At 39.5% G+C, this 21933-nt stretch overlaps 1 protein-coding gene across 4 annotated transcripts in view; it reads right to left on the bottom strand.

The window, feature by feature from the left end:
* Positions 1–13315, bottom strand: part of ERCC6L2 (ERCC excision repair 6 like 2) — a 142659-nt gene extending 129344 nt beyond the window's left edge. For 3 of the 4 annotated variants that reach the window (XM_049894851.1, XM_049894848.1, XM_049894852.1), the window contains exons 1-2: positions 13226–13315; positions 9377–9801 (exon numbers count right to left, since the gene is read on the bottom strand). In XM_049894851.1, the coding sequence (XP_049750808.1) occupies positions 9377–9801; positions 13226–13307 (507 nt within the window). In that variant the 5' untranslated portion in view covers positions 13308–13315. Of the gene's footprint in view, positions 1–9376; positions 9802–13225 lie in introns of those variants that run through there. The other variant, XM_049894849.1, reaches the window with a different exon arrangement.
* Positions 13316–21933: the final 8618 nt, after the last annotated feature.

The following is a 21933-nucleotide window of genomic DNA, read 5'->3' as shown; positions in this document are numbered from 1 at the left end:
ACGAAAAGCAATTTTATCTTTAAAACACTAGGAAAGTTTTGTTTCCGCTTTAAAAGGCTTGTGGCTCTAGAGGTCAATTAATCTTTCACATCAGATATTAATGTATTTTCTCCATGGACAAAGACAGTGTTATTTTTATTACTACATTCCTGAGTGAACAGTGTGACTTGTAATCCAATGAACTTACAAATTTTACTACAGTTTTGAAGCTACTAAAGATCATAGTATCAAAAAACTGTATTGAAAATAACTTAGGAAAGCATAAATTATTGGCAATCCTCCCACTTATCTCAAGATCGAAGTTTACCATAGATACCACTACCTTCACAGACGATATATCTGATAATGTAGTATCTAAAAATACATAAACAAAGATGCAAAGAAAATCTTTAGAGTTTGCAAAACTCTCTCTCTCCATTGCTGCTCAAAAAATACTAAAACTTCACATGGCAGATGAGGAAACAAATAGGTAAAATACGTTATTATACTTGTTTCATACTCGTTCTCATAGCGACCCTACAGAACAGGGTAGAACTGCCCCAGAGGGTTTCCAAGAAGCGGCTGGTGGATTTGAACTGTCAACTTTTTGGTTAGCAGCTGAGCTCTTAACCACTGCGCCACTAAGGCTTCACAGTTCTTGAGATTTTGTGTCTGTGAAAGCTAATTACCAGATTAAAATAAAATGTAATACATTATTCGGATGCAATGATTTTGAGTTCTCTTTCATCATAAACTTTTCAAACACTATAATAGAACTATGCCTTTGGAGAACCCCCCCCCCAAAAAAACCCTTAATGTCCTAATTGACATCACTCAATTTAGTTCTAAATTTTGGCGAGTTTTCAAAACCAATCCCAACAAAGAGAAAAGGATGAAAATACCAACTTGCCTGTAAAGCCTTCCTTGACATTCCCAGGCAGACTTGCTCCTCCCCCTAGTTCTACTTATGAGACAGGATGAGTCCCCCTTGGTCACACCTCTCTTTATCATTGTTTTGTGAACTTACGGATAGCAATCATGTGTATTTATACTAGGTTCTTAGAGTCTACCACATGGCCTGGCCAACATTAGGTGCCTAATAAATGTCAACTGACTGAATGAATTAATACTATTAATTAAAAGCTGAATAAAAGACTGCAAAAAGGAGGCAGTAGCAAGGGAGGGGGGCGGGAACAAGCACTAGAATGGGAATGAAAATGGTTACTTCCCGTATGTCTCCTGATAGGGAAGTCGTTTAATACTCCTGTGCCTCAGTTTCTTCATTTATAAAGAAGCTGAATAAGATTATCTCTAACATCATTTCCATTCTAAAATTCTATTTTTTAATGAAATGATCATTATCCTATTTATAAATATTCACATAGACTAAGCATCCTCTAACTAGCCTTCACTGAACAAACGCACCAAATTAACCAAAGCTTTCCATCCCCTCTGAAAAATGTAGTCTGGGCAAAGGTTCTCAACCCTTAGTGTGCATCAGAATCACCCAGGGATTTGTTAAAATACAGATTGCTGGGCCCCACCCCCAGGGTTTCTAATTCAGTAGGCCTGGGGCCTTGATGGCGCAGTGGTTAAGAGCTTGCCTGCTAACCAAAAAGGTGGCCAGGTAGAATCCACCAGCTGCTCCTTGGAAACCCTGTAGGACAGTTCTACTCTGTCCTACAGGGTCACTATGAGTTGGAATTAACTCAACAGTGGCGGGTTTGGTTGGGTGGTTTTGGGGGTGAGGTCCAAGAATCTGTGATTCTAACAAGTTGTCAAGTGATGCAGATGCTGCTGGTCCAGAGATCACACTTTGAGAACCACTGCTCTATAGTAGGGAAATCCTGGTGGCACAGTGGTTAAGTGCTACGGCTGCTAACCAAAAGGTTGGCAATTCGAATCTACCAGGCACTGCCTGGAAACTCTGTGGGGCAGTTCTACTTTGTCCTATAGGGGGACTATGAGTCGGAATCGGCTCAACAGCAGTGGGGTTTTGGCTCTATAGTAAGTGCCTGCTTACCTCTCTTCCTGTCAATTGAGTTACCTTGCTACCAAAGGTCAGATTCCCAAACTTGTGTAAGCCAGTTGAAACTGTTTATTGTAATTACATAAGTTAGCTAAATATTAAGTAAACTTATAAAGGAGAGTCATTTTCAAATTACCTGTTGAATTAGGTATGAGAATTCTATAAACTATTGGGAAAATTTAATAAAAATCTAGGATTTTGCACTCAGATTTCTTCCCAAGTATCTTTAATTTCTCAGTCTAATTAAAAACTAAAGATAAAAATAGGAGGTGATGAATTACTGGTGTTGAATATATCCTGGGCACAAAGAGACACAAATAAACTTGGGGAGCGATGGACATATTCAGTATCTTGACTGCGGTATCATGATGAAAACCATATGAAAAAAATTTTCAAATTGTACACTGTAAATATGTGCAATTTATTATAGGTCAGTTATACCTAATAAAGCTGTTAAAAATACACAAACATACACATAAACACATATAACAGAACATTAAAATTAATAACACTGACAAAATCAAATGTTGGCAAGGATATGGGGCAATCAGAACTCTCATACATTGTGGGAGTGTAGAATGGCACACTTTGGAAAACGGATTGGCAATTTCTTACAAAACTAAGCATACATCAACCATAAATATGACCAAGCAATTTCATTTCTAATTATTTATCCAAAAGAAATAAACATACAAAAAGACTTGTTCAAGAAAGTTCATAACAGCTTTATTCATAATAACTGGAAACAGCCCAAGTATCCATCAGTATAAGAAAGCATAAACAAAATGCAGGACCTACACAATGGAATATTATTCAGCAATAAAAAGGAACAAACTACTTAGGCACTCAACAACATGGATCAGTCTCAGAAATATGTTAAGCAACAGAAGCTTTACATAAAATAGTACATCTGTATAATTCCATTTACATGAACAGGCAAAACTAATCTATGAGATAAAAAAGCAGAACCAAGGTTGCTTCTTGGGTGTGAGGGATAGGAAGGGATATGGGGAAACTTTTGGGGGGTAATAATAATGTTTCACATCCTGAAAGGGTTTGTTTATTTCATGGATTGAATTGTGTCTCCCCAAAATATGTGTCAGCTTCTCTAGTTCATGATTCCCAGTATTGTGTGATTGTCCACCATTTTGTCATCTGACGTGATTTTCCTATGTGTTGTGAATCCTACCTCTACGATGTTAATGAGGCAGGATTAGAGGCAGTTATGTTGTGGTATTTCTGTTATAGTAGCACTAGATAATTAAGACAGTTTGACTTACACAGAGATACACATTCATCAAAACTCATGGAATGGTGGGTACACTTAAGATTTGTGCATTTCATTGTTTGTAAATTTTACCTCAAAAAATAAAAAGAATTATAAATAAATTTTGAATTCTATTTAATGGCATGAATGCTCAAGTTTTTAGGGATGAAATGTATTAATGTCACTTTAAAATGAAACAAAAGATAGACTAATGGATGGATGTACATGATAAGGTACATATAGTAAAATGGAAAAAACTCACTGCCATCAAGTCAGTTCCAACTCATAGCAACCCTACAGGACATAGAAGAACTACCCATGGGGTTTCCAAGGCTGTAATATTTATGGAAGCAAATCTGTCTCCCACAGAGCAACTGGTAGGTTCAAACTGCCAACTTTTAGGTTGGCGGCTGAGTTCTTTAATCACTGCGCCACCAGGCTCTTCAACAGAATCTAGGTGGTGGCTATATGGGTGTTGACCATGAAATTCTTTCAACTCTTCTATGTTTGAAAAGTTTCATTAATAAAATGTTGAAAAAATCAGTTTATAAAATAATAGTCACTATGTGACCCCAATTTCCGTATGCTTGTGTGTGTGTGTTGCTTCTATGGTATGTACACAGCCATGCATGTATGATGTATATGTATGTATGTGTGCATATATGTATGTACGCTGCATACTCAATTACTACGCCCTCTCACCCAGATCCTTCTCATTCACTTAAAAAAGAAATACTCAAGTCCCTTCCATCTCAAAACAATACAAAACAATCGGTAAAAGAACTCCCGTTACAGGGTCTTGGGACCATGGTTTCAGGGGACATCTAGGTCAATTGGCATAAGAAAATGTATTAAGAAAATATTCTGCATTCCACTTCGGTGAGTAGTGTCTGGGGTCTTCAACCCTAGCAAGTGGCCATCTAACATGCATCAATTGGTCTCAACCCACCTGGAGCAAACTGGTGAGGAGCAAGGCTCTTGGCTCAAGTAGACACATGAGATTATGTGGGCAGCTCCTGTCTGGAGATGAGATGAGAAGCCGAGGGGGACAGGAGATGGCTGAATGGACACAGGGAATACAGAGTGGAGAGAAGGAGCGTGCTGTCTTATTAAGGGGAAAGCAGCTAGAACATAGCAAGGTGTGTATAAAATTTTTGTTTGGTAGATTAACTTGATTTGTAAACTTTCACTTAAAGCATAATAAATCTAAAAAAAAAAAAAAACAAAAAAAACCTCCCTCAAAATCCCATTCCTCCTTCCGCTACTACTAGGCCACTATGTCCCCTTGAAAGCCACATTTCTTAAAAAGGTAAGCATACTCCCATGTCTATGTCTTCACGTACTCCATCCTGGCTTGTGCACCCAACACTTCAGTAAAATGCTTGGTGCTCAAGATACCAATGACTTCCATGTCACTAAATCAAATGGACATTTTTCAATCCTCATCCTCTGAAGAATGCAAAGTATTAAGTTTACCTGCTTTTAAATTTGAAACGAGGAAAGGAAACTTTATTTGGTACATAAAACAATAAAGAAAAGAGCTCTAGTTCATATTTTAGAAACCAAAAAACCAAACCCACTGCCATCGAGTTGATTCCGACTCATAGTGACCCTACAGGACAGAGTAGAACTGCCCGCTACAGTTTCCAAGAAGCACCTGGCGGATTCAAACTGCCAACCTCTTGGTCAGCAGCCCTTGCACTTACCTACTACGCCACCAGGGTTTCCTTCCTATAAAAAAAATAGTCATGTTAAAATGTAAGAAGGGGAATACTTAAGGGTTGAAATCAGGAAAACAGAAAATGAAGCAGAAAAAAAGATAAATACTGTAGTTGAAACAGTGAATGCCAGTGGCCTATTTTCATCATCACTTGATTCTACTACATTTTGAAATTCTAATGAACTCATTAACCATTGTTCATATTTCTTCAACTGGCTTAGTCATCATCTCTATAAATGCCTCTACCTTAAATGAGTCTCCCAAGCAGCTTATTTACGTAGAAATTAATTCTCCAAGTTACAAGAACAATAGCCAGAGAACTAAGTTCCCAAAGATCAGACAATCAAACTAAGTATCAAAAGCAGTACAGAAACAATTTTTCAGTTTTCTGAAAATGAGCCCTTAAAGCCTTTTATAGTATTTCCTCAAAAAACTAGAAATAGAAATACCTTATGATCCAGCAATCTCACTACTAGTTATACACCCTAAAAATCTAATAAAAGAGACACAGACAGACATCCGTACACCTATGTTCATTGCAGCACTATTCACAACAGCAAAAAAATGGGACCAGCCTTGGTGTCCTTCAACAGAGGAATGGATAAGCAAAATGTGGTACATACAATGGATTACTACACAACCATAAAGAACAATGATGAGTCCGTGAAACATACTATAACATGGATGAATCTGGAGGACATAATGCTAAGTGAAATAAGTCAATTACGTAAGGGCAAATATTGTAACATCCCAGCTTTATAAGAAGACAATAATAGATGCATGTACAGAGACCAAGTTTCATTGATGGTTACGAGGGACGGGTGGGAGGGGAGGGTAAATCACTCTCAAGATGGTAGATACTGGTTATTTTTGTTGATGGGAAAAGTAGCACTGAATGTAGATTTAATGAGCACAGCTTGACCAAAGTAAATGATGTCACTGAGAAGTGCACAAAGGTCTATTTGTGCTAAAGAATATAACATATATAATTTGGCAACAACACTAATAATAACCAAAAAGTAAGTGTATGGTCACATATGTATGTGTATAGGCATATAGGTGTACACGTAGGTACAGTTGTGTACATACCTGTGCACAGATGGAAGTATCTATATGTACGTACACATACAGATATGTGTGTCTCTACACATATATATTCAGAGAGGACACAGTTACATATATGTCTCAGCCATAACCAAACACTGCGAGACTGGTTTTCTACGTTTGAAGACTTAGGACCTTAGTCTCATGGGACAACTCGGTCAACCGGCATAAGACAGCTCGCAAAGTTCATGTTTTGCATCCTAGTGAGGTAAGTAGCATCTGGGGCCTTAAAAGCTTGCAAGCAGCCATCTAAGATACAACTTTTGGTCTCTACTCACAGGAGCAAAAGAAAAAGAAGGAAACCAAAAATCTCAGAACAAACTCGTCTACAGGGCTGACAGCCTACACGAGCAGCGGCCTCATCCACTCCGAGACCAGAAGAACTAGATGTACCCAGCTACCACTATCGACCATACTGATCAAGGCCACAAGAAATGGACCCTGATAGAACAGAGGAAAAATGAAGAACAGAACTCAAATTCTCAAAATGTCCTGACTTACTAGGCCCGTGAGTACGATCCCCCATTAAAAAACCAACTATGTGAGACCAAAGGATCAACAATTACTCTACAGAAAAGATGAGAGGATAAGGAGGCAGGGAAACCAGAGCATGAACATGGAACAACCAGAACACAATTAAAGAGAATACTGACACATTGCAAAAAATGTAACTAATGTCACTGGACAATGTGAACAGAAATTATCCAGTGGGAACCCAATTTGCTGTGTAAGCTTTCACTGAAAACACAATACATTATTTAGGACAAAAAAAGCCTTTCATAGTACATTCACAGCATGTAACACAACAGCTCAAGGTCTTCCAACAAAATTGTGATTTCAGTGAGTCAGGTAAAATAAAATCATGCAGTAGTATCAGCAACTTTAAAAATAATCCTATCAAATATAAAATAAAATAAAATTTCTGTGTAACACTGGCTTCAGAGATGAAAGCTAAGCTTCAACTTTGAGATTAAAACATGCACAGGAATTTGAATTGTATTTAGGTTTTAGGGTGGTGGTCCCCAAACTGCAGGTCACTTCTTGTTGCATCCTCAGGCAACCTGTTTGTTGAATAATTTTTGAAGATGAACATGCACTGGCTAGTCAAAGGAGAGTGGGAAAGAATATTCTGTTGTTGTAGTGTGCTGTTGGGTCAATTTCAACTTATAACAACCCTACAGAACAGAGCTGAACTGCCCCATAGGGTTTCCTAGGCTGTAATCTTTACGGGGAGCACAGATCACCTGGTCTTTTCCCCAGCAGAGCCGCTGTTAGGTTTGAACCATCGGCCTTTGGGTTAGCAGCTAAGCACTTAACCATCGCGCCACCAGGGCTCTAAAGAACATTCTAGCAGGTGCATAAAACAGCAAAAGTATACATAAAGATAGTCACCAAAACCAAACCTGTTGCCATTGAGTCGGTTCTAACTCATAGCGACCCTTTGCCAAAAAAAAAAAAAAAACCCAGTTCCACTGAGTCGATTCCGACTCACAGCGACCCTATAGGACAGAGTAGAACTGCCCCGTAGAGTTTCCAAGGAGCACCTGGCGGATTTGAACTGCCGACCCTTGGGTTAGCAGCTGTAGCACTTAACCACTACGCCACCCTATATAATGCCACCCTATAGGGCAGAGTAAAACTGCCCTCGTGAGTTTCCAAGGAGTGGCTGGTGGATTTGAATTGCTGACCTTTTGATTAGCAACTGAGCTCTTAAGCACTGCACCACCAGGGCTCCAAAGATAGTCACAGTAGGGCTTTATTTACTTATTTATTTGCTCTAGTACTTATCTGGATATCTTGGTCAAATGGTAGATTCATAAAGACCCGTCTTTAATTTGCGAACTACTCTCCTCAAAAAAATTCATTCCACAAGCAATTCTTTAGTACTTCCAACGTGCAAACCTAGAACTGTCTGTATTGCCTCAGTTTAAAGGAACAGTGAGTATAGCCCATGGTCATATGATTACTGAAAGACTTCATTTGGCTATTTTTAAATGTTAACCTTAGATTTTCACATACCTCTGAATTCCACTAACCAAAGGAGGTATCAGGAAGATTAAAATTATAATGAAGAAAACATGAAATGACTTAATTACAAACTAGACAAATACTCCTAAAAATCCACAGCAATTGTTTAGTACAAAGTCTAGATTCACAACTCTAATCTTTTTGGGTCACAAGCCTCTTCGAAAATCTAATGAAAGCTAAGGACCTCATGGCACGCAGTAATCTCTGTCCCTGAGTGTGGGTTGGACACAGCAATTTGCTTCAAATGAACAGAATACAGCAAAACTAAGAGCATGGCTCTTCTGTGATTCGGTGACAGAGGACCATGACTTCTGTCTTACTAGCATTCTCTTGCCCTCTCACTGTTCGCCCTGATAAAGCAGGCTACCATGCTGTAGGATGCTCTGTGAAGTGGCCCATGGAACCAAAGGAGGCCTCCAGCCAATAGCTCCTGAGAATCTGAGGCCTCAGTCCAACAACCCACAAAGAACTGAATCTTCCAACAACCATGTTAGTGAGTTAGGAAATGAATCCTTCCCAGTCCAGCCTGGAGATGCCTGCAGCCTTGTGAAAGACATGCCAGGGGACCCAGCTAAGCAGCACCTGGATTCCTGGCTCACAGAACCTGTGAGATTATAAACAAGTGTTGTTTTAAGCTGCTAAATTTTGGGGGTAGTTTGTTATAGAGCAACAGATAACACAGATCCACTCTGTAGAAAGGTACACACATGTACAAATTCTGGTGTACATTTCAGGGAACTAGGGGGCCTCTCTGAAGTCCATTAACAGAACTCCTAGTAGCCCAGGGGCCCCAGAGTAGGACATTTCTGAAATGATAAACTCCAACCAATATGCACTAAACACCCACGGGAAATCAACGTAACCATGCAACGCAGTCTCTTACCAAATGTCAGAATACTTTCCTTCCATAAAGTATTACCAAGGAACTATTTCAAATATAATTAATGCCTTAGTACTAGTACCACCAAAGGTAAAATCAAGCCAACTTATACCAAACAATCATTTCTGAACGATATATGCTGCAGGTACTAAATAAGTACCGAAGATAAAATAATGACTGAAACACTGTTCTTAATTTTGAGGACTTTACTGTCTAGTGGGTAACACAGAGAGGGGGAGAGAGAGAGAGAGACAGAATAACCATCATAACATCCGGAAGTAAGAATAGAGATTTGCATATGGTAGCCACTCATATACATAATAAAATGACTTTACTGAATTTTAATTATAAAGCCATTAAAGTAAATACCTGTACTGTTTTTCCAAGTCCCATGTCATCACCAAGAATACACCCTCTTCCTTGGATGTAGTGTCCATAGAGAAACTGGGCTCCTTCCCTTTGGTAGTCTCTCAAATACCTGTTAATAGTGTAAGGAATACAGTCTCCATCTTCGGATAATTTAAAAGCAATAGCAGATGATGGAAATTTTCGATCTGGGAAATAAGGTTTTTCCAAATCTTCATCATCAAATATAAAATTCCTGGAGCAATCTTTAACGGATTTTACTTCTTGAAGTCTTTGAAGCGGTACTTTCTTTTCTAGAGAATCTGAATATAAAATGACTGCAAATGACTTTCCATTTTCATCCACTGTGATAGATTTTATGCTTGCTTCACAAAGCTTTCCATTATCTGGAGAAGGGGCAAGACATCTTTCTCCTGGACACCATCTGTCTACAAAAATAAAGAAGAAAATAAAGTTTTCAAATCTAGCTCATAAAGTAATACCTCATTTATCTACTGTTATGAGAAAATAAAGTACTTCACATAAATACTTTTCCAAATAACAGAAACAAGATAAATTATACTTATAACATTACAAAGAATGGAATTCCAGAACACTTAATTATGCTCATGTAAAATCTGTACCTAGAACAAGAGGCAGTCATTCAAACAGAACAAGATGACACTGCTTGGTTTAAAGTCAGGAAAGGTCTGCATCAGGATTGTATCCTTTCACCATACTTTTTCAATCTGTATGCTGAGCAAATAATCCAAGAAGATGGACTCTATGAAGAATGTGGCATCAGGACTGGAGGAAGACTCGTTACCAGCCTGTGTTACACAGATGACACAACCTTGCTTGCTGAAAGTCAAGAGGACTTACAGCACTTACAGATGAAGATCAAAGACCACAGCCTTCACTATGGATTACACCTCAGCATAAAGAAAAGAAAAAGCATGGACCTATAAGCAACTGTGACCAATAAGTCACAACTGGACCAATATGCAACATCATGATAAACAGAAGAAATACTAAAATTTGTCAATTATTTCATTTTACTTGGATCCACAATCAATGCCCATGGAAGCAACAGTCAAGAAATCACATGACGTATTGCACTGGCAAGCCTGCTGCCCAACTTAAGCACATGTCCCTTAGAGCAGGGATTTTTGTTCACTGCTATATCCCGAGCACCTACAATGTCTAAAACTCCATAAATGCTTAGCGAACCCATGAATATTTATATACAGCTAACATTTGAGGGCTTCGGTGTACTAGGATGTGCTTTTGATGTAGGAGCTCATTTAAGCTTCGTGACAACTTTTCATTACACCGCATAAGCAATATTATTAGTTCCATTTTATAAATGAGGAAGAGACAAAGGCTAACCACCCGCCCAAAGTCACACAGCTATTAAGTGACAGAGCCCGGATTTTAACCAACGATTGTGAGGATGGTGCAGGACTGGGCAATGCTTCATTGTTATATATCATGAGTCGGAGCCGACTGACAGCAACTAACAACACCAGAACTTGTAGCCATGCTACTAAAAACCCATTGCTGTGGAGTCAATTCCGACTTATAGCATCCCTACAGGACAGAGTAGAACTGCCCCATAGGGTTTCCAAGGAGCACCTGGTAGATTCGAACTGCCGACCTTTCAGTCAGCAGCCATAGCTCTTAAGCACTAAGCCACCAGAGCTTCCATGCTATGCTAGCTCACATATAAATAAACAATTCCATGGAGCTGAGTAGTCCCTGCCCTCTTGTGACAGCTAATTTTACATGTCAACTTAGGTAGGCTATGGTTCCCAGTTGTTTGACCAAACAAACACAAGCCTAACTCCTGTCATGGAGTAGTTCCAGGTGACTGTATCAGTTGGCCTCGGGTAGAGCAGATTACCTTACATAAGTAATGCAACATAATGTAATATGTAATGCACTGACCTTACATCTAATGTAATCACCTTCTACAACATAATCTAATGTACTGTAATCAATCAGTTGAGATCATCCCAGCATAGAGTGGATCTTAAACCTAACCATTGCTGAGTTATAAAAACACCAGGATAGACACAGAGATACAAGGGAGAGAAGGGGGGAAGCAGATGCCAAGGGACACCACGGCTACAGAAGCTGAAAGAGACAAGGATCTTCTCTAGAGCCTTCCCCTATAGCCAAAGCCCTGCACTCAGGCTTCTAGCCTCCTCGACTATGAGAAAAGCTCTGTTCTTTAAAGCCACCCACTTGCGGTATTTGTGTTAAGCAGCACAAAGTAACTAAAACACCCCCTGAACTGAGGTATGAACATCTCAGTCACCATAGCCTCCACTCAGGAGTTTCATCTATTTATTTTACCTGCTGGGCTATAGCAGGTATTTGTATTGTCGTAAATACCTGAGTTAGAGCTTCACCAATTCCTAGCCCTCTGAGTTTAGGCAGGTTACTTAAACTCTCTGAACTTCAGCTCTGAATTCCTAATCAATTTAAATCAGACTGATCTGCCTCAAATGAAAGCATGTAGATAAGTTTATTCAGCATATTGCTAGAACAGAACAAGAACTCAATACCTCGTAGGTTTTGTTATATCACTATCAGTAATGAAAGCTATGAATTTGGGGCAAGAAGGCATTCCAAATGACTTGTGGCAGATTACTGCACCTTTCTTATTTTAAACTCTTTTTTGATGATCTGTTAATGGTGGAATATACCAAAGGACTAATGGACCAAATGAACCATAGCCTCTACCAGCCTGAACCCAGAAGAAATAGATGGTGCCCAGCTACTAACAGACTGCTCTGCCAGGGATCACAATATGGGGTTCCAGACAGAGCGGCAGAAAAATGTAGAACAAAATTCAAATTCATAAAAAAAAAACAAAACCAGGCTTACTAGTCTGACAGAGACTGGAGGGACCCCTGAAACTATGGTCCCCAGACACCCCCAGAAATGAAGCCACTCCCAAAGTCCACCTTTTAGTCAAAGATTAGACAGGCCTATATAAACAAATAACACACTCACGTGCTTCTTAGTTCAATCAAGTATAGCAGACCTAATGGGCAACCCCTGCCCAAAATCAAAGACAGAAGGCAGGAAGGGACAGGAAACCTGGACAATGGACATGGGGGACCGGGGGGTGTAAAGCGAAAAGGGGAGAGTGCTGACACATTGAGGGGATTGCAACCAATGTCACAAAACAATCTGTGTACAAACTTTTGAATGAGAAACTAATTTGCACTGTAAACTTTCACCTAAAACACAATAAAAAAATAAAGGCGGAATACAAGGCTCTAACTCAGTACATGGATACCCTGATGCCGTAGTGGTTAAGCGCTACGGCTGCAAACCAAAGAGTCGGCAGTTCGAATCCACCGGGCGCTCCTTGGAAACTCTATGGGGCAGTTCTACTCTGTCCTATAGGGTCGCTATGAGTCAGAATCGACTCGACGGCACTGGGTTTTTTGGTAACCCAGTACATCATATATTAAGCTCTTGGTGAAATAAAGGTAAACTGAACTAAATACCTCAATCCTTATTCATCTACTAAACAACAAAATCTTACCATTCACTAACAACTAAGGCATACAAAGATTAAGAATAAAAATATCTAACATTAACTGAGCGCCTACTATGGGCCAGCCTCTGGGCCACGTAAGTATTCTGCATTCACCATCTCATTTAGTAATGTCAACAACCCAGTTACGATCCCAATTTTCCAGATGAAGTAATCTCCTAGAGGGGTTCGCAATCTCCTGCAGTCATTCAGAGGAGCCGCAGGGTAAAATCCAAACCCGAAGGGTACTGGCAGGTACGGGTCCACCCGGCGCAGTAAAGACAGGTGTCCGGGCAGAGCAGCGATCCGAGAGCCTATACCTTTGCCGGCGGTTTCCGCGCGGGACTCCGGGGCAGAGACATCCATCTGGCCAGGGGGAGGAGCCTGGCAGCCCGGCGGCATTTAACACCAGATGGCCGGCGGAGGACACCAGCAACACTTCCCGCGGCCCTCCGACCATCGCCCCCCTGGAACCCGAAGCCACCGGACGGCGGCGAGCAAAGGTGGAGGCTCAGGGGATCCACGAAGTAGAAGATGGCAGCGTCCGAGGCAGCGGCAGAATCGGAGGGCGCTGTGGGAGGCTGCCGAGGCAACGCTCACCAAGTCGTCTCGGGCTCCGCCGCCTCCGCCTCTGGTGGAAGACAAGGCAAGGACATGGCGACCCCTTCCCCTCCCTCTTATTGCTAGGCCTCGCTCTACATCTTACAGCTCGCGGCAGCCGGGACTGGGAAAATCCCGCGATAACGGGCGGCTGAACTGTCATCGGGATCTCGCGAGAACAAAAGCTCGTTTTTGTTTTTTTACTATGGGCGGAGCAATCTTGGTTTCTTCCCCAGAGGGCTGTAACCTGAAGTCCCGGATAGTTGCAAGCATCGCGATGCTTGAGATTGCTCGCTGGCCTTGAGTGCGTTTTGTTGTTGAGAGTGTCTGGCATGTACTGGGGGCTTGAGTCTTCGTTGTGAGTTGGCATCTACTCGACGGCAATGGGTTTGGGTTTTTTTAGTTTAAGGAGAGTGGCAACCTGAAAAGAGACCGTCGTCCCCGCGAGCCTGGCTCTTTGGCTTATATTTGGTGCGTGGTAACTTTGTGGTGTTGCCGCACCCCTAGGAACTTCAGGAGGCGAGCGAGTGACCCTTCTTGAGTCCTGCTCAGTTGTATGTGACGCGAACGCTTTAGGACATGCCAGGGGAGGGAGACTGCGTGAAATCAGCGCGTTTTCTTGGGTAGACACATTAAAAATACAGTAAACCATAAAGCACTTCTGTGAGTACAAAACCAGCAACTCCTGTCTTAAATAAAAGGAAACGTTACTACAATTTAAAGTGTTTTTTTTTCCGTGCACCATCTAAAATTACCAGTGGTGTGTATTACAAATTATGGGAGAATGCTACTTTAAGAAAACCATCCAGACTGTTTTTGTAAGAATCTTCAGGGCAGCATACTGCTCAAGTTAATTAAATAGATACTGCCTATCTAAAACTGTTCTAGACATTATAGCTTGATTAATCCAAAAATGGTTCCTGTAATTGTTACAGTACAGTTTTCACATACTGTACAATATTTAATTAGGTTAGCTTGCATGGGCCTGTATTAGTTACCTATTGCTGATGTAACAAATTACCACAGATTTGGTAACTTAAAACACAAATGTGTTTTTACAGTTCTGTAGACCAGAAGACCCACTGGAGTCTCATTGGGGTAAAATCAAAGTGTCAGTAGGGCTGAGTTCCTCTGTGCAGGCTCTCAGGGAGAATACCAGCTTCCTCCATCTTCAAAGCTAGCAACATTGCATCTGTCTGACCCTTCTTGCTTGCATACTCACATCTCCCTCTGACTGCAGCTGGGAAAGGTTCTCCTATTTTAAGAATTTATATGATTAGATTGGGCCCACCTGGATCATGCAGAATAAATCTCCCCATTTTCAACGTCTGTACCTTAAGTAACATTACAAAGTACCACACTCACAGGCTCCTGGGATGAGGACGTAGACATCTTTGGCCAGGGGAGGGGAATATTATTCTGCCTATCACAGGGCCTTAACGAGAAAAGCTGTATTGCTATTTGTCCTGCAAATAGATATCCACTCTTAAACAAATTTAAAAATTAGTATATTTTCATCAACTGCTTCTCTAGAATAACATTTCTGTTTACCAGCAGATAAACATAGTGGTCTAAGAAACATCTCACTCATCGAATATGTGTGAGGCATTGGCTAAGTCACATAACCTCTTTGTGAGCCAGTGTCCTCACCCATAAAATGAGGTAACCTACCTATAAGGGGTTGTTGTAAGAATTAAATAAGATAATTAAGTAAAACACTTGAAACAGTGCCTGGCTCATAGTAAGCAATATATGTGGTACAGTTACTGTTGCTATCAATGGAAAGCATCCACTTGAAATTGCGCTCCGCATAGCTATTGCTTCAGTTTAATATTTTGGCTAATAGCTCCTAGTACATTATTACTTAAGATTAGAATTTTAGACTAGATTCTAACTTAAAACACAATGGCTTGTAAGACACAGTATTTTGTGTACAGCTAAAAAGAAAAAAACACTAGTCGATGCTTAGGGTGAAGGAGTAACTCTGAAGAACATAGGAAAGCAACCTTTGAGAGAAAGATGTCCATTGAGAGCCTAATGCAATCTCTTGGCAATACTAAAACCTTTCCTGTTCCTTACTTTATCTCCCTTTTCCCCAAATCAACCCTGAAGAAGTCAGAAATAGCCTAGTAAGAAGGGAGGAACACAGAGACATAAAGTATATAAAAGAAGCAATCACCCCCACAGTTTCCACTGCAGACAACTCACCTTTAGCAGGCCTGAGCTTTCAGGGGGAGAAACTTAGCTTTTGCATAAGTATTAAAGTTTTAAATATTGTACCACAGTGGACTTACTAATTACTAAGCTGAGATTGTTTTGTTTGGTTTTAGTGGCTAAAAGTGACCACAAGATTTCTTTTATTAAGAGAAACCAAAAGAATCATGAGACTTTTCCTAGTTTCCATTCAAAGGCATTGGAAAAAAATTAACCCTCAAAGTGGTTTTGAATAAGCAGTGTGGCAAATAAATGAATTTATATTCTGATTTCATCTTGTGAGTCCTCCTTATCCAACATCCTAGTACACTTAGAGCTGAATAATAATAGAAATAATACGTGTTCAAATTTGTGGGAAATTGTTACTTAGAGGGTAAGAAATGCTTATATTGAAAAAGAAGAAAAGCTGAAAATTAATGTTATAAACATCCAACTTGAGTTACAAAAAGAACAGACTAACCCTGAAGAAAATACTAAAGAAAAAAGTGAATGAAAGTGCCATAAAAAATACAATAGAGATTATCAGCAAAGCCGAAAGTTAATTCCTTGAAAGATTAATAAAGTAGGCAAATCTCTGGGAAAGTGTATCAAGAAAAATGAGAAAAGAAACAAACATTAGGAATGAAAAATAAGGCAAAACTAAAGAGAATTCAGAGATTAGAAAAATATGAGTGTACTGCAAAAAAAATTCATGCCAAAATTTTTAATGTGTACTTCCTCAAAAATAGATCAAAAAAGAAAAGATTTGAATAAATCTGTTACAGAAACTCGATAGTTGAGAATGCCCCTGCAAGAAAAAGACCAGATCAAGGTAGCTGTACAGTTCTACCAAATATTCAAGGGAATAGATAAATCTAGATGTATGTAAATCCTTCCAGAGAACACTAAAACTAGCAAAAAGAAACACTCCCCAACTTGTTTTGTAAATCTGGTAAAATCCTGATAGCCAACTCTATTAAGGACAGCATGAGAAACGAAAATTACAAGCCAATTACACTTATGATCATAGATGCAAAAATTCTAAAAAAATACTTGTGAACTGAATCTGACTTTGAGAAATAGTAACAAAATAGTAATTATCTATCATGTCCAAGCTGAGTGTGCCTCAGGAATGGAAGTGTAGTTTAAAATCATGATATCTAGCAGTGCAATTTACTACATTATAAGAGATTAAAGGAGAAAATTTCTAAGATCATCTCAATAGATGAAGAAAAACATGAGCCCTTAGGTTGAAAGGCACCTAAAATACACAGTGGCCACAATAGACTCTACCATATCAATGATCATGAAGTTGGCGCCGGACTGGGCAACATTTTTGTTGTATATGAGGTTGCTGGAAAGAAAGGAAAAAACCTCCAACACAACAGGTTCTTTTCACATATTCAAAATTTCCAGTAACCCCAACATGAGCTATCAAATACCAAATGAGTAGTAGAGTACTAGAATCATGAAGGAAGTAGTATACCATTTGTAGTACTACATACAAGGGAGTTGCCTTACTACACATCCCTTTATTCTAACTCCTCAAATGAATACGATTGTATTTTATCATTTAAATGGAAAAATTTGCGTGCTAATGATGCCTGTATGTTTACGTTTGAAGGATTTCTTTTGGTATGCTTTCGTTTTATTTAACATAGAATTTTAATTTAATGGCAATCGAATAAAAAATTTATGAATGTGAAACATTTATAAATGATATCATATATGATTAACTTATTGTAGAAACCAAAACCCAAACCCAGTGCTGTCGAGTCGACCCTAGAGAACAGAGTAGAACTGCCCCATAGAGTTTCCAAGGAGGGACTGGTGGATTCGAACTGCCGACCCTTTGGTTAGCAGCCGTAGCATGTAACCACTATGCCACCAAGAGTCAGTATAAAACACTGGCAGCAGTCATGTAAAGGAGCCCTGGTGGTGCAATGGCTAAGCACACAGCCGCTAAACCAAAAGGTTGGAGATTAGAACCCATCAGCAGCTCGGAAGTAGAAAAGATTGGGGATCTGCTCACATAGAGATTATAGTCTAGGAAACCCTATGGGGCAGTTCTACTCCGTCAGGTAGGGTCGCTATGAGTCAGAATTGACTTCACAGCACACAACAACAGCATTCATGTAAGAACATGTTATTCAACTTTAAGCTGAATTTTAGAAACAAAGCTAGGTTGTTTAAAACTTAAATGTAAATCAATAGATGGCTTTAAATAAATCCACCAAATACAGGTGTAATTGCAATGACATTTTTAAATGCCAAAAATAACTTTTGAAAACTGAATTGAATGAAATAAGATTTCAGATAAAATATTGACAAACAGTTCTTGGATTTAATCTATCTCTCCCTTTTCTCATACATATCCAAAAGTGTCGTAGCAAAGAAAATTAGCTAATATGAGTTCTATAGAAAGACTATGGCCCAACTAGGAAAATACTAATGAAGATGAAGGAATTAAATAAGCTCCAAAAATCCATTACATATTTGTAATAAAATCTTCTTTTCCCCCAAAAGCTTCTAGTTAACCGTCATTACATTTGAATAACATCAAGATAAGGCAAAAAAAAAAAAAAGTAGATATATAAAATATACAATATTTTACAAGCCTAAAAAAAAAAAATTTTTTTTTCTTTTTTTTTTATCCAGCAGGATAGGAACATTAACTATCTGAATCAGATTTAAAAAATTATAGGGTAAAAAAAATTTTTTTGATCCTTTCCTTGGGCTCCCCTACTGGTTAAATTACCTGACCTATCTATAAAAAAAAAATTTTTTTTTTTTATCTATAGGGTCCATTTCAAGTCAAATTCTATGTGGTTCCTGTTGAAGATAACTATCTCCTAAATTATTTTAGGCCAAATCACCTCATCTTTGGCAGCTTTCCCTGAATTTTCAGTGCTTAAATTCTGCAAGCAAGGCAAACTGTTTCAAGAGAAAAGTCATACAGATATGGCTTAATATTTTGCAGTTCAAATTTTTCAAGGGTGCCTGTATGCTTTGTAAAGGTGGTTGCCAGAGTTTTACTTTTCAGACATGTTCCCAAAGTGAGTGACACCTTAGGTACCATGAAATGAGGGTAAAAGGGAATATATGGTCATTACAGGGTATGCAGACTTGAATAGTTTATTCTGAAAGCAAACGTAAGTATAATATTATGCTTCCCTCAGAAGAACCATTTTGATCATGGTGCCCTAAATTCACCACTGTATTTGAATGAGATGGCATGAGCCAGGAATTGACAATGTTTGAAATGAAATTGACTTGAGGAATTAAGATGAGGAAACATGAAAAGCATGTAAAAGGTGAGTTTATTTTTAACTGGATTTTTTTTTTTTTCTTAAAATATAAAGCAACTCTTTCAGGGAAATTGCTCTTTCCAATTTATGCATAGATTCTTTGACAGACTGGTTAAAATATCCCACACCACTTTTGCACAGTGGAAATGCAAAACTTAAAGAATTCATATTTCCAGGACTGTTAACACCTTCTCAAATTTCGATAATTCATTCAATTTCTGTAGAAAAACATGGGCTTTATTTTTCTTAGGGTTAATTATTTATATAGCTCAGTCTTACAAATAGCTTCTCCATATCCAAGAGGCTGCAAGAATTCCACCATCCAGCATTTTCTTAAGGTCTTTTTGCATTTATCAGTGTTGTCACCATAGTGCTTTTTGTGGCTGTGAGTTGTCCGCAAGCTTTTTATATTCATAACCGTGAGAGGATGTATCTTTTCTTTCAATCAACCTTTTTATCATTTTTATTCAAGAAAAATATGTCCATTCTATGTCTGTGGCACCCTGCTGATTTTCATGACTGTTAAAGGTGGACAGTTGTAAAGAGAAGCAGAGGATACAATTGTGCGGACTAGAGGGATTCATACATAGTTGAATATCTTTAGAAAAAAATCATTAAGCAAAGCCTAGAACCATAACAGAAATGAGTTAAGGACAAATATTTCCTATTCTCTCTTCCACTTGTGGTTGTTTTTTAACTTAACATTCGTTCATGTAAGTGGATATTCTTGAGGGGGAAAAAAACCTACTTCCTCTTTCCACTTTTCAGTATTTTAATTATTATGTAGTGGTGCTGCAATGTCATGGGTTTCTCTTATATATAGCCTCTGGCCTCAGGTTTGTAATTCTGCCAGAAATAATTGGTTGGGCTGGAGTCGGCATTGCGATTTGTCTATTTTACTCACCTTGCAGGGATGGGTTGGCTTACTAATGGGAAAGGTGGTGTGTGAAACCACCCAACAGAATTGAGTGACTTGTGGTCCACCAAGGGGATTGGTCAGTTTGTGGTCCTGTTGGGAGGGCCATGCCTTGAAATTGACAAACCAAAAACAAAATCAGACTTATCGCCATGGAGTCAATTCTAACTTATAGTCAGCCTAAAGAACAGAGTAGAACTGCCCCATAGGGTTTCTAAGGAGTGGCTGGTAGATTTGAACTGCCAGCCTTTTGGCTAGCAACCTATTACTTAACCACTGCACCACCAGGGCTCCTGAAATTGACAAGGATTTTGCTTATGTAAGCAGCCAATCCCACAGAGTTTTCAGAAGGGAGGAGGGAACCTTAAAACCAAGAAGAGCCTGGAGCTGAGCGGCTTGGACCTGAGGTTCCTGCTAGAGGAGCCTTCCAAAAAAGCTGTAATACAGATCAATGGCTGTAACACTGAAGACTGACAGAGGCACAGAAGGGGCGTGGTGACAGAGCCGGTGGCCAAGAGACCTGGAAGGGGCCTGGTGACAGGTTCAGCAGCAGAGAGGCCTGATGGCAGAAAGCTAACAGAGCTGATGAGGCTGCTATACTGGCCCTAAGCTAGGCCAGTTAGTCTCGGAAAGGCCTGATGACAGAGGCCTGACAGTAGAGTGCCTGACAATAGAGACGCTTGACAGCAGAGAGCAGCTGAGAGAGCCATCCTGGCTGGAAGCTGCCCTGTACTGACGAAGGGAGAGATGTGCTCTCCACTTCAGGAGAGCCTTCCAGACCTTGCCTGTGTGCTTCCTGATGCTAATCCCAAGTTGTTCCTACTACTTTCAAGTTGATCCTGATTCCCAGTTGCAGCTTGTTACATCCTAATAAACCACATAACTGTGAGTGCGGTCTGTGAGTTCTGAGTTTGATAATAAATGATCAAACCCAGCAGAGAAATGGGGGATGGGGGTGCAGATGGTGTCAGAAATGGTGAAGAAGATGGAGAGTGGGGGTATGGCTGACCCCCACCTCACAAGAACGAGCTTAGTGCTGAATCCGATTCTTATCCCTTGTGAATTTAGGCTAGTCTTTGCCTTACGCAAGTCTAAAGGAGTACAGTATAGATTTTGTCATCTATATTATTCTTTCAGTTACTCCCTCCAAGTTGTTCACAGTTTATTAGGGAAGAAAGGTCCGTAGACCTTGTACAGTGTGATCAGCGGCACTGCAAAGGGCTGCAGCATTTTAGATGTGGTATAATATCTGTCAGGCTCCAGATATGGGTCTATATGCCAATGCTAATTTACATGGTTCTTTTCCCAACTGTGTATTTGATTTCAAATGCTCTGCAGACTACTTAATGGAACTAACTCTGTTTAGGAATTCCTGGGTGGTGCAAATGCTTAATGTGCTTGGCTGTTAACCAGAAGGTTGAAGGCTGGAGTCCGCCCAGGGGCACCTCAGAAGAAAGACCTGGTGATCTACTTTTAAAAACCCAACGATTGAAAGCCCTGTGGAACACAGTTCTGCTCTGACACTCTTGGGGCCGCCATGAGTCGGAATTGATGTTTACATTAAATTTATGCTAAATTTAATGTTATATTCTATTGTGTCCATTTCTTTCTGTTTTAATATGAAAATTTCCTAGCTATTGAGACAAATTCTAAAAGAAATATTAATAAATTTTAGACAATCTTAGAAAAGTTGGTAGTCCCTTGAGTGTCCATTCATTCATTCAACAAATATTTACTTAGTACACCTCCGACATGCCAGGAATACTATTAAGCCCTGAAGATATAGCCTTGGTCCCTCCTTTCATAAAACTCACAGTCAATAATGTGTCCAAACATTTTGGCTACAACATGGAGATTACATAGATTCTTACACAGTTAAGCAAAACAGGTTGCCATTATTGAAATACTTTTCACATTTAGACCCATTATGGTAAAATTGAAGAAGATCAAAAGTAAAGACAATTTCTGAGCGCTGACAGAGAGAAATCAGATCACTCGCAAATGCACAAGT

This window comes from Elephas maximus, chromosome 9 (genome assembly GCF_024166365.1).
Source record: "Elephas maximus indicus isolate mEleMax1 chromosome 9, mEleMax1 primary haplotype, whole genome shotgun sequence".
Lineage (NCBI taxonomy): Eukaryota > Metazoa > Chordata > Mammalia > Proboscidea > Elephantidae > Elephas > Elephas maximus.
This window is presented reverse-complemented; position numbering and strand designations above follow the sequence as displayed.